Below are 12,373 nucleotides of genomic sequence, written 5' to 3'. Positions count from 1 at the left end.
TGATCTAGCCCTCCTCAAACCCCACCCTTCCCACACATACACCAGCTAGAAGCTCCACTGATTTCTCTGCTATGGACCAAACTTGGATTCTCGGTCTCTACTGACATGCCGTGTTCTCAGGGCCTGTCTCAGCCAGTGTTTGTCTCCTAAGCACCAAGAGATTACGGGAAATTCTGCTCTGCTTTTTAGAAGTTTTGAATTTAGCTCTTTAATCTCTTTCCCAGAGGAGCTTTGGAAGTTAGCGTGTTTTGAGGAGGAAACCAGCTGTGTGTTTGAGATCCCCCAAGTCCCTAATCTTGTTATTTCAGCTCCATGTGACCAGCAAAAGCTCTTCTGGTTTTTCTGTCCTTCTGCCTGGTCCAAGCCCTGATACCCCACTGCTAGCCTGTACCCCAAATCAGAAAATGCCCTCAGGAAAAGGCAGCTGCATATCCTTGACTCCCCTTTGAAAGATTCTCACTGTCTTAAATTTTAGTTCCAATTCGTGTTGCTTGTGTAGCTTTCTGATGCCTTTAAAAATAGGCTTTTTGGGGCCGGCCCCGTGGCTTAGCGGTTAAGTGCTCCCGCTCCACGGCTGGTGGCCCGGGTTCGGATCCCGGGCGCGCACTGACGCACCGCTTCTCCCGCCATGTTGAGGCCACGTCCCACATACAGCAACTAGAAGGATGTGCAACTGTGACATACAACTATCTACTGGGGCTTTGGGGGAAAAGTAAATAAATAAAATTATAAAAAAAAAATAGACTTTTTGTAATTTTCCCAGCTTTTCTAGTTCTTCTCAACATGAGTATGGGCCTGCTGTGAACAATTTTTTCATCTTGATTCCTTTGGGGATTTTTGAGGGACATTTGTGTTCTAAGCGGCCAACATTCTACTTAGGAGCCCCGGCCCCTGCTATCATGTTGCATTTTTTTCTTTCTCTTTCTTTCACAATTCAGAATTTCGATTCTTTTCTTTTCTTTTCTTTTCTTTTGTGAGGAAGTTAGCCCTGAGCTAAAATCCATGCCAGTTCTCCTCTTTTTGCTGAGGAAGACTGGCCCTGAGCTAACATCTATTGCCAATCCTCCTCCTTTTTTTCCCTTTTTCTCCCTGAGGACCCAGTAGATAGTTGTATGTCATAGTTGCACGTCCCTCTAGTTGCTGTATGTGGGACGCTGCCTCAGCATGGCCGGACAAGCGGTGTGTCTGTGTGTGCCCAGGATCCGAACTGCGAACCCCGGGCTGCCTCAGCAGAGCGCGCGCACTTCACCGCTTGGGCCACCGGGCTGGCCCCCCTCGATTCTTTTCTTATGCACAGCGGTTTAGCCTCTTCTTTTGTTATCTTCTAAGTCATGCCCAAACCTTTTGTACCCAAAGTTCAAAATACCCAGGATAATTTGTTAAACAGAGGGATATTTACCGTGGTGGGAAATTATACCATTTTCTTCATTTATTCATTCAACCGATATTAATTGAGTGCCTGCTTCTAGGTTCTGGGGATGTGTCAGTAACCAAAACAGGCAAAAATCCCTCCTTATGTGTGGTTTACATTCTAGTAAGGGCAAAAGCTACTGCAGTCACTGATTGTGGTTCTGATAGAGTTTTTTTCTCCTTTGCCATGCTGGCATGGGTTAGATTTTTGTGACGACAGAGAGTGTGATTACACTTTTATGATTTTAAATGGAGGGTGAGCAGAGTCCAGGTTCCATTTCAAAATTTTAATAAGAAGAACCCTAAGAGATCATTAGAGTGTATTGCAGTTGTTCTTTCCTCCCTATTTGTTTAGAGTAGGAGTTTGATGTAGAATACACTTTTCACAGAGTTCTAATATGTTTACTTGAGCCAGTTATAGGCTCTCTGTTGCAGGAGGTATGTTTAACATTGTTACGTAGATTTATTTTATACTTATAAGGATTGATGAAATGAAAGAAACTCTCCTTGGGTAGCAGCTAATGCTACCTTATCCAGGAGAAGGATGAAGGAAGTCAAAACAAGAAAAAGTGCTCTCAAGGATTTTCTTTAGCTTAGGAAATGACAAGACTTTATTTTGCCCTAATTCACATAGCACAACTGCTAAGAAGATCTACTTTTCTCTTGCAAGGTATATAATGACCAGTGGCAGAACAATGGAATCTACAAAGGAATTCTTCACAAAGCACAAGTACTTTGGTTTAAAAAAAGAGAATGTAATCTTTTTTCAGCAGGGAATGCTGCCTGCTATGAGTTTTGATGGGAAAATTATTTTGGAAGAGAAGAACAAGGTTTCTATGGCTCCAGGTTTGTAACCATGCTTATTTAGTGGTGACCAGGACTGGTAGTAACATAAATTATTAAATTTTGATTTTCTTTTTAATATAGTGATTTGGATGTTAAAAAAATTAATGTTTTTAATTTTTTTACAATTTGGGAGTGATTTAAAAAAAAGGAAAATGGCCATGGGTGAAATGGATACCCTTTTATACTTTCTGTGGATGTCTGCCCTTGAGAGCAATTTGAGCAGCATTCAGAGTATTCATCTCTTTACTCAATATTTTATATAGAGCGGTTTCATGGCTACATTATTTATTCTAGTGAAAGACTGGAAACTGTATGCTATTTAATAAATAAGAGGCTAAAATATAATTTATAGCTTAATTCTCAAACAGTATTAAAATAATTGTTTGGAGATATTAAATGACAGAAATAGTTTCAGTATGTTAAGTAAGAGAATGAGAGATACAAAACTGCATGCAGTGTGAGTAGGGCCACCGCTTTGCACAGTTCCAGGTGGTGCATGCGCAGTGTGGCTTGTTAATGGCATCCCTAGGATTAGACAGCGTACTGTCTGTGTCCCCATGCTATGACCCTGAGTATGATCTCGACTACAAAAATAAACGTGTTGACAGATTCATATCTATGTGAACCTGTACTTGGAGGGAAGGCTGAAAGGAAATAAATAGTCATATTAATAGTGGTGCTCTCCAGATGGAGGCTTTTATTTCATCTTAATTCTTTTTTTTCTACTTAATTTGTTTTTGTTAATGGAAGAATTTACTGTTCTTAGCTCTATTTTGTGAAGTTGTCTAATTTTTTGTCATCATTTAAGCTGTGGCTGAGGTCATTGATGGAAGAAGTATATTAAGGCAGCACTAAAAATAGATGGGGGAAAGAAGTGGCTTTTACTTATATTTAGTTTAAATCACCATAGACCTTCATATTAATCTGGTTTCTTAACAAATTATTTAGTATAAAATGCTCATGTATTTTTATTTTTGAGATGTGTGAAATTGTCAGTGTTGGGGCTGTAAATACAGTTAACTAAAATCATACAAATGTTAATAAAACTTGAAATGTATGAAATAATCAATGCCTGATAAAGAATTTTATATTTCACAATATAGTACAGGCTATATTGTAAAAAAAGCTGAGTTAAAAAGAAAAGTATGGTCTTCGAGGTTGCCTGGTCTTACGTTAATTATGTTATTCTCTGGATACTTATGCTAAATTATCTTCAAAATCTTGTAGTATAATTTTTTGACACCTGAATCTTTCCTTATGGATATTTAGTTTTCTTGGCCATGTAATGTGAAACTAGGGTTTGCAGAGACCTTCACCCCAGTTTGGAAACATTAAACAGTCTTTGGGTTACCTTCATAACGGGTTTTGGTGTGCTACTAATGGGCTATTTTATTTCCCAGATGGGAATGGTGGTCTTTATCGGGCTCTTGCAGCCCAGAATATTGTGGAGGATATGGAGCAAAGAGGCATTTGGAGCATTCATGTCTATTGTGTTGACAACATATTAGTAAAAGTGGCAGATCCACGGTTCATTGGATTTTGCATTCAGAAAGGAGCTGACTGTGGAGCAAAGGTAATGCTTTTCTCAACTATAGTGAAGCTTTAAATGGTCTTTCTCAGTCACTATATGTTCCAGGAGTCAAACTAGATTTATTAGGGTGATTTGAATATTTTAGAACCATTCATCTCTCTAAAGTAACTAAACTATCCCACACCCACTTTTTTTCTTAAATTGGCAACATTTGATTCTAGAAGTAATGTTGTTTGCTTGACCATCACAAATAAGAGTTTAAAATATGTGAGGATGAATTGTAAATACCTGGGAAAGTGAATGATCATCACTAGGCCTGGGATGGATTCATTAATATCAAGTTGTATTTGATCAGATTAACCCAGTTTCTTCTTATGACAAAGTTACTAGAGTAGTAGGTAAGGGAAATATGGTAGAAATAGCAGATTTAGATTCAGCAAGACATTTGACAAGGTATCTCATGATGATAGTCTTGTGAATAAGATGGAAATATGCAGATTGGGGATAAGGGCAATAAAGGAGACTAATAACTGCTTAAATGACCACAAACATACTGATATTTAGATAAGAGGGAGGTTTGTAATGCTATATAACAAGACTGTCATTGGCATAGTTCTTTTCAATATTTTTTTAGTTGCGTAGATGATGATATAGGAGACTTGCCTTTATGATAGCAAACAAAACATATAGCATATCTAGGAATAAAATAGACAGGAAACATGAAAGACCTTAAAAACACTTTGGAAGATTTAAAAATATTAATATAAATATGACTTTCCTGGAAATCTGTGAAGGTATGAGTTCTCACCACATTAAAGTGTAACACAATCCTGGTCAAAGTCCAGTGAGGCTATTTCGGGACATTTGACAAAATGATTGTAAACTTTAGAATAAACGTGTAAAGATGCCAGGAAAATGTTGAAAAAAGATGATGATAACGAGGGAAGAGGGTTGGAGACAATCTATCAGATATTAAAATAGGTTGTAAATAAAAAGTAACTAGGAGTGTAGTACTGAAACCAGAATAGAATGACAGATTAATGGCACAGAATAGTCAGAAACAAATCCATGTATATTTAAGAATGTATTATATAAAAATATGGCATTTAAAATCAGTAAGGGGAAAAATGAGATAACCGGCTAAAAATATACTAAGATCTCTCCCTCAAAGCTCACACCAAAATCAATTTTAAATGGATTATAAAGTTAAATATTTAAAAAAACCTGTAAAGATGTTAGAAGAAAATTTAGAATAATTTTCTAACATTGACCTGTTAGAAAGACCATGCTTTCTGCCAAAAGCAAAAACCATGTAGGCTTCTGACAAAAACCAATTAGACTACATATAAATTCGAATTATTATGTAGTCTACATAAAATGTAGATTTAAAAAGAAAGGATTCAAATCTGTATTTAAAAAGAGGAGCTGCTGTAAGAGACTTACCATATCCTTGGCTGGAGATTTTCTGTTATATAAATGTCATTTCTCTCAAAATTAATCTGTAAATCTAATGCCAAGTCATAGACTGAAGCTGAAGTCTTAAATTTACAAGTGAGTTTTAAGAGATTAAGCTGATAGACCTAATAAGACTCCTGACTCGGAAAATAGAGTTGGTTCAGTTCATTTATTTGAGACCTCTGTCTGTTCGAATACTCTCTGAGTATCTGTACTGTGCGTAAATAGCTACTAAACTGTAATAGAAATAGTGCATCGGATTGTAAGTAGCTACTACGCTTTAAAAAACAAAACAGTGTATTTCTGACTTTGTTCCACTTGGTGTCACTCTTCTTTCTAAAACAGAAACTTAAATTTTACTGCTCTGAGCTTCAGAATCAATTTAAATTCTATAAAATCAGAGTGTTGAACCTGGAAGTTTCCTCAGAGATAATCTGGTCAACCCCTTTCATCTCAGAAATAAGCACTCTGAGTTCCAGTACTAAGTAACTTCCAGGCTCAAGGTCCTTCATCACATTAGCAGAGGCAGGGTTAGAATTCATGTTTCCCAACTCCTAGTTTTAGTAGTATATTGCATTATAGAACCAAACTCTTTAGATTAATTATGTTTTTTCTGGCAGCTCAAAAACTTTAAATATGTGTGCTAACTTTTGTGAGTATACTAATCACACAGAGGTGCAAGTGTAACCAGTCACTCTTCTCCATTACCTATGGGTCCTTTAGGACAAATCCTGTCTCAGTCTTCCTGCTTAGTTTTGTGTCTGGCATATAGTGTAGTACTCAATGAATGAATGAATAAATATTCAGATGGGACTGAAATATGACAAGACTGGTATATGTTAAAAACTTTTAGAAATGTTAGATACTATTTACATAATCTGTGCTCCCACCTTTTTTATTTAAAAAAATTAAGATATTAAAATATGTTTTAAAAACACCTAAATTAGGGAGTGATTCATAATGTGGTAGTAGAATTCTTTGCGCTACTTGTTTAATAGGCTCCTGTCTTGGTGAATTAAGTATTTTTTATGGAGTGAGAGCCTTGAGAAAAGACTTAAAGAGTGGAGTGGTTTGCAAAGTACCTAAATTAAGTGTTTAGAAGAAGCATTTAGAAGAAGGAACCATTGTCAATTAAAGATCATTTTGTAACTTTGAGGTTTGAACTCAGTTTTTCAGGATTTAACTTGTAGAAAATCAAGGAAACCTTTTAATTTTATACTGTGTATCTTTTCTGTATAATATAAGCTGATTTCCAACTTTATGCAGGTTACAAATGCTTTCTTTTATAATCTAGATTTCTATATTTGGAGGTAAATAGTTGTCATAGAAGTACACCTTTCACCGGTAGATTAACACTTGGGAAACATAAAATGTGAATATGCTTGTTTTTATTTTCCATGGCTGATTGGGAGTAGGGGTATAGAGAGGTGATTGGAAAATAAACCTCCATGAGTTTTTTTTTTTCCCCCAATGGGAACGAGAGGAATGTATTCCAAATTCTCTGTCTAATAAGATACCCACTTTAGAGCATATGAAGTGAGAGATGGTGATGGCTTGATAGACTGGAATTGCAAATAGACCCATGATTGGTTTAAATCATTTTGCTGTATAATGTTTCCCTCCAGCTTAATCCACTTCCTTGGTAGAAAGTTTCTTTTCATTGAATACTGTGCTCCTTTCAGAGTGGCAAACAGTGAAACTACACAGCAGGCTTACGTATCCAGTAGCCCTGCCTCACTGAGCTAGACTCAGTGCCTGTATCTCTAATTGCTGTGAAAACAGAGTTCTCAACAGTGGCTTTAGTTGTCTGGAAGAGACTGCCACTGGCTGTATTTATTTTAGGAAATCAATTGCTGAAGAAAAGTTTTAACTTTATTGATACAATTTCATGTATACTTAGGATAGACTTTTTAAATTGGGGGCAGATTTTTCAAAATACTCTGAAGCAGGCTGAATTGGAAATTGAACAGGGCAAACAAAACAGTATCTTCAAATATTTTTTATTGTTTGATTCTTCTGCTGGATATTCATCTCATCTGAATCTTGATTTTATATTAGTGCACTGCATATAGTTCTTTCATAATTTTCTCCTAAACACTTAAGTCAGTGGTGTGTGAGATTAGGGTGGTGGGGTATCAGAATCACCTGTGAGGTTTTTTTTTAAAATTACTTACTCTTATATTTTCCCTCTGATTTTGATATACACTTTTCTCTCAGCTTCCCTACCAGGCTAGACTCATTGATAGATTATCAAATCACTGGTTTCAAACTTTTTTTAAAGCTTAGAATCTCTTACTTGAAACAAAATCTAAGCATGCAAAACAGAAAAATATGGGTGGGCTTTTCTGATTGAGGTTGGAGTGGGAGGTCAGTGACCTGCCTGCTCTAACTAACACCTCCAAGCCAAGTCTCTGCAAAACAAGGAATATGCTGTATTCATGAATGAAAATAAAAGAAACACCATTTTCAAATGAAATAATGATTTGGGCAATATAAACTGAGAGGCAAAATGCCTTACTTCTTTTGTCTTGTGAATCCTAGAGGAATTTTCATTTCATTCTCAAAGTAATTGAATGTGGTTAGGGATAAATTAAATAATAAAAATAAAAGATATTTGGGGGGATGTAGACTCCTCATTTAATTATTCCAAGTCCAATGTGATTTCCTCTGGGCTCTCTGTTTATGGTGGAATTTCTACTCCATGGTTTACTTAGATGATAAATAGGAAGGAGATAATTTACCTCATTTCCAGTTGGACAGTAGGCTGTCGAAGAATATAAAGATGAATAGGTGATTGTCTAAAGTTAAAGATTCCTCTTGACTTAATACCTTAAAGACAATGTAAGCAAAATTGTAAATGTGGCCTTTGAAAGTGACAAATCTCCACGCAGCATTTGGTTAAATTTCTTCCTCTACTGTTGTCTTTCTTTGGTGGGCAGGTGGTAGAGAAAACAAACCCCACAGAACCAGTTGGAGTGGTTTGCCGAGTAGATGGAGTCTACCAGGTGGTAGAATATAGTGAGATTTCCCTGGCGACAGCTCAAAAACGAAGCTCGGATGGACGGCTGCTGTTCAACGCGGGGAACATTGCTAACCATTTCTTCACTGTACCATTTCTGAGAGATGTTGTCAAGTATGGGCAAGATGGGGGCTTTTTAAAATTTTATTTATTGTTAATCAGAAACTAAGTCACTTGAGAAGTAGGAAGACACCTCAAGTCCATATCCTATAGAATTCTTTCCTGTGAATTACCTTTATCAGACGAAAATTTATCTCACATTTGTAGTTGTTTTTAGTAAGATATATTGTAGGGTGTAAATTCATAGGAACCCATTCCCCAGTGCGTTAACTGGAGTCTGAAGCATTTTGCCCTTCTCTTCTCTTCCTCTCCTTCCTTCAGCTGTACTAAGTTCTGGTGAAGCAAAGAATAAGAAGTGAAACACCCTCTCTCTACCACAACTGGAAACTTTAAAAAATGCAGATGTTAACCCTACGTCTACTGAATCAGAATTTCTGGAGGTAGATGCAGGGCATCTGTATTTTTAGAAAGCTGCCCACATAATTTAATTTAGCTGGTTCCCACACTAGCATTTAGGAACTAGTGCGTTAGAGATTAAGGAAAAAGAACTTGAGACCTGGATGGAAATCAGCATGGTAGTGCTACTTAGGATAAAATCAGAGCTGTCTTATCCCACCAGATTTTTAGATGAAGGACATTCTCGCTATCTGATTCTTCACTTGATAGCTTTAGACATTCAAGATGACTACCTACTTTTAAAAAAGTTACTCAGCTTTACTTTAGAATATCAACTCCAGTTCCAAAATATTTCCCATTGCACTATGCTGTTTGTGGTTGTGTTATTATTAATCCGTAGTAAATTTACTCATCTTTCTATCCCGTACTTGAAGGAATCTCAGTTGGGAAAGTTGGGCCAAAGAGTAGAAGATTTTATAAAAAGACATGGAAACTATGGGAGAGACATTGGTGTGAGCTGTGTGTGTATTTTTTAACATGGAGATCATTATCTGATTTTTTTTAATTTAAGGAAATGCATAGGGAAATGTATTTAATATTTAAATAAGAACTGAAACTTAACAAATGATCTTCACTTTGAAAATCTTGGTACTGGCTGTTGGTGCATTTGCTCCTGAGTGTGATTATCAGATTTTCTGGTATTTTAAATTTGGAAACTGATTATGTCTTTTTTTTCCTACTTAGTGTCTATGAACCTCAGTTGCAGCACCATGTGGCTCAAAAGAAGATTCCATACGTGGATTCCCAGGGACAGTTAATTAAGCCAGACAAACCAAATGGAATAAAGATGGAAAAATTTGTCTTTGACATCTTCCAGTTTGCAAAGTATGTTTTAAATAGCACCAGTAAGATTAAGTATAGGTCTTGAAATGTAGCTTTTTACACTCTTAGGCAGGACACTATTTTCAGGAAATGTTTGATAGCGTATGTGTCAGATGTGGCATTTTGAGTGTGAGTATATAGTCTAGATTCATTATCATTCTCTAGTTTTAAAGCACCAATCCAGAAATATGGTTTGAGTTGCCTGTGAGATATTTTTCTTTACATCAATTAGTTCATTAACTGGCTTTCCTGTAAAATTGTTGAAGTCACTTATCTTGGCTGAGATACTAAAAAGGTTGAGATAGAGAATTGGCTCATTTTGTGTTTAGATGTCTTACTGATCTATCAGTAAATGTTTCAGTGAACATATTTTTAGATTATGTAGCTCTCTGTAAAAGATCACATTTGATGTTGAGATATGTGTCTCAGAATTTGACCAATATGAAAATAGAGAAGACAAATTAGCTATATATGAGATTAATCTTCCCAGATACATTTCTAAATCTTTCTTTTTGCCTGTTTGTTTTTTCCAGAACAAATACTAATGTGATCCTTTTGCATTAACATTTCTAATCTTTCTGACTTAAGAGGAAGTGTTTTATATTTGGAGGTGGACATAACTTCTCATTTTGCATTAGAGAAGAGAATCCAACTTTATTTAGTCCAGGAACCAGTGTTATTTCTTTCAACATTCATTTGAAATTGGATTAAGAGAGCCTATTATTGAAGACCAAAGATTTAGCTTTGTAGACAGGAGTCAGAAGCTGTGTGTGCAGTTTCATTTCATAATAAAGCAGTCTTTGTATGGTTCCGCTCTAGGAAGTTTGTGGTGTATGAAGTATTACGGGAAGATGAGTTTTCCCCACTAAAGAATGCGGACAGTCAGAATGGGAAGGACAACCCCACCACTGCACGGCATGCCTTGATGTCCCTTCATCATTGCTGGGTCCTCAACGCAGGGGGCCACTTCATAGATGAGAATGGCTCTCGCCTTCCAGCAATTCCCCGGTAAGTCAGTATCTTTTCTCTTTTGTGTGAATGCTTCCTAGATGTTTCCTCTTGGACATCTTTCTCCTCTCTCTCTGATGTATGCCTCGATCTTTTTAAAAAAGCAAAGTATTGAGGTGGGCAGTTCCTGTTGTGAAATAATGACAGCTTTGCTCATGACCAAGAGAACGACAACTTTACTTCCTCTTGAAGAGGAATCTTCTAAATTTCTTGTTTCTTTGGATACATCTCCACCAAGTCAGTGAAATAACTTGTACTGAATAATGGTCAGAAGGTAGTTGTTTTGGTATGCCATTTAGTTAAAGCCCAGCAGCGGCACACCATACCACAAGGCAGAGGATTGGTTGTTGCTGCCCATATATTTGTGGCCCCATGACAAGTGCCATCTATGAGACCCCCCAAAAGACCCACTACCCACACAGGCCCAACACAGTTCTTACCATGGCACTTTCCAGTCATGGAGGGAGATGCCAGGAAGGGGAGTGAATGCCACTTACATTCACTGGTACTCAAACTTTAGAAATGTCTTGGGATTTTAGAAGTTAAAAAAAGAAGGTACTTGTAGCTATTCAAATCTGAGATAAAACACTTTTAAGCTAAATCTTATATTTTATGATAAAAACCTTCGTTGGCACCTAGAAGTCCCCCCTTCTAAATCATTCAGTGTTTTTGTACTTATGTAAAAAACATTCTGCCATATAATTTATATTCATAAGGGATAAAATGGCTGGCAGCATGCACACAAACTTACTGGTCCGTAACTGTGTTTTTACAAGAAGGAGCAGTGGTAAGTTGTCTCATAGTCCAGGGCCACTTGCAGGCTCTGTCTTGTCAACAAGCTTGCTCTGTGGCTTGTCAGATTGTCCTCATCCTTCATCTTTGGCCATTGAGTTTGTTTTTTACCCTCTCGGTTCTCCTTTGCCAAGTTTATAATTTACTATAAATACATGCCTTTCAGTCAAGTATATTTTGCAATTCCACTTCATTGTTATTGTTTGATTTGTTTCCATTCCCATTAATGCTTATTTATTCCTACATGGCAGTGCTACAAATGGAAAGTCAGAGACCATCACAGCTGATGTCAATCACAAGTAAATATACCACCCTGCCTGCAGTGCATGGTGATGGGGCTGTGCTTCCCTCCGTACTAACTGGCATTGTAGTTTAGCGCTCTGCCCTTTGGTGGTCTGGGGGTGGATAGCTGAAGCTTTGGTGGGGGTGTACTGCTTCCTTGGTGGCAGGTATCTATCTGGATGACACTAACTCAGAATCTCAGTGCATGCTGGAAGTGGGGAGCATGCTTTACTAAAGAATCTCACCATAGGTTTTTGAGCTTGTAGTGATGAATTTACAAATGATAGATAAAATCTAGAGCAGGTAATAGGCCAGGGAGAACAAATTTGGATCCCAACTTATCCCTTTTAGCATAAGCATAAGCTAGATAAAAATAACGTTCTGAAGATATGTCTTACTGAATTGGATATACGCTCTCAGTATAAAGGTTAACTGTTCCTGACATATTTGATGGCTCCTAATGTGGATAAAATTGTTCTTTTGATTTAGTCTCATGCTAACAGCTACACTCTTTGGTCTCTGTGTGTTAATTTTCATCAGTTATTATCTTACTCTGAGAGAGAGTATCTTTTTGTTTTAATGGCAGATAATTTTTACATAGAAGTAACACATATCTTCTCATCTGGGTTCTGACAGAGTTTGAAAAAGCCATTATCTTTATAGCTAAAAAGACAGCTTGATATTCTTGCTAC

The 12,373-nt window shown here is 36.9% G+C and overlaps 1 protein-coding gene across 3 annotated transcripts in view; it reads left to right on the top strand.

The window, feature by feature from the left end:
* Positions 1–12,373, top strand: part of UAP1 (UDP-N-acetylglucosamine pyrophosphorylase 1) — a 34,194-nt gene that overhangs the window by 17,171 nt on the left and 4,650 nt on the right. For 2 of the 3 annotated variants that reach the window (XM_087440190.1, XM_004424832.3), the window contains 5 exons: positions 2,081–2,256; positions 3,657–3,829; positions 8,182–8,375; positions 9,462–9,602; positions 10,419–10,607. In XM_087440190.1, the coding sequence (XP_087296316.1) occupies positions 2,081–2,256; positions 3,657–3,829; positions 8,182–8,375; positions 9,462–9,602; positions 10,419–10,607 (873 nt within the window). Of the gene's footprint in view, positions 1–2,080; positions 2,257–3,656; positions 3,830–8,181; positions 8,376–9,461; positions 9,603–10,418; positions 10,608–11,650; positions 11,699–12,373 lie in introns of all 3 variants that reach the window. The other variant, XM_004424831.3, reaches the window with a different exon arrangement.

Source organism: Ceratotherium simum, chromosome 2 (assembly GCF_057802395.1).
Source record: "Ceratotherium simum simum isolate JZ-2026a chromosome 2, ASM5780239v1, whole genome shotgun sequence".
NCBI classification, from domain to species: Eukaryota; Metazoa; Chordata; class Mammalia; order Perissodactyla; family Rhinocerotidae; genus Ceratotherium; species Ceratotherium simum.
This window is presented reverse-complemented; position numbering and strand designations above follow the sequence as displayed.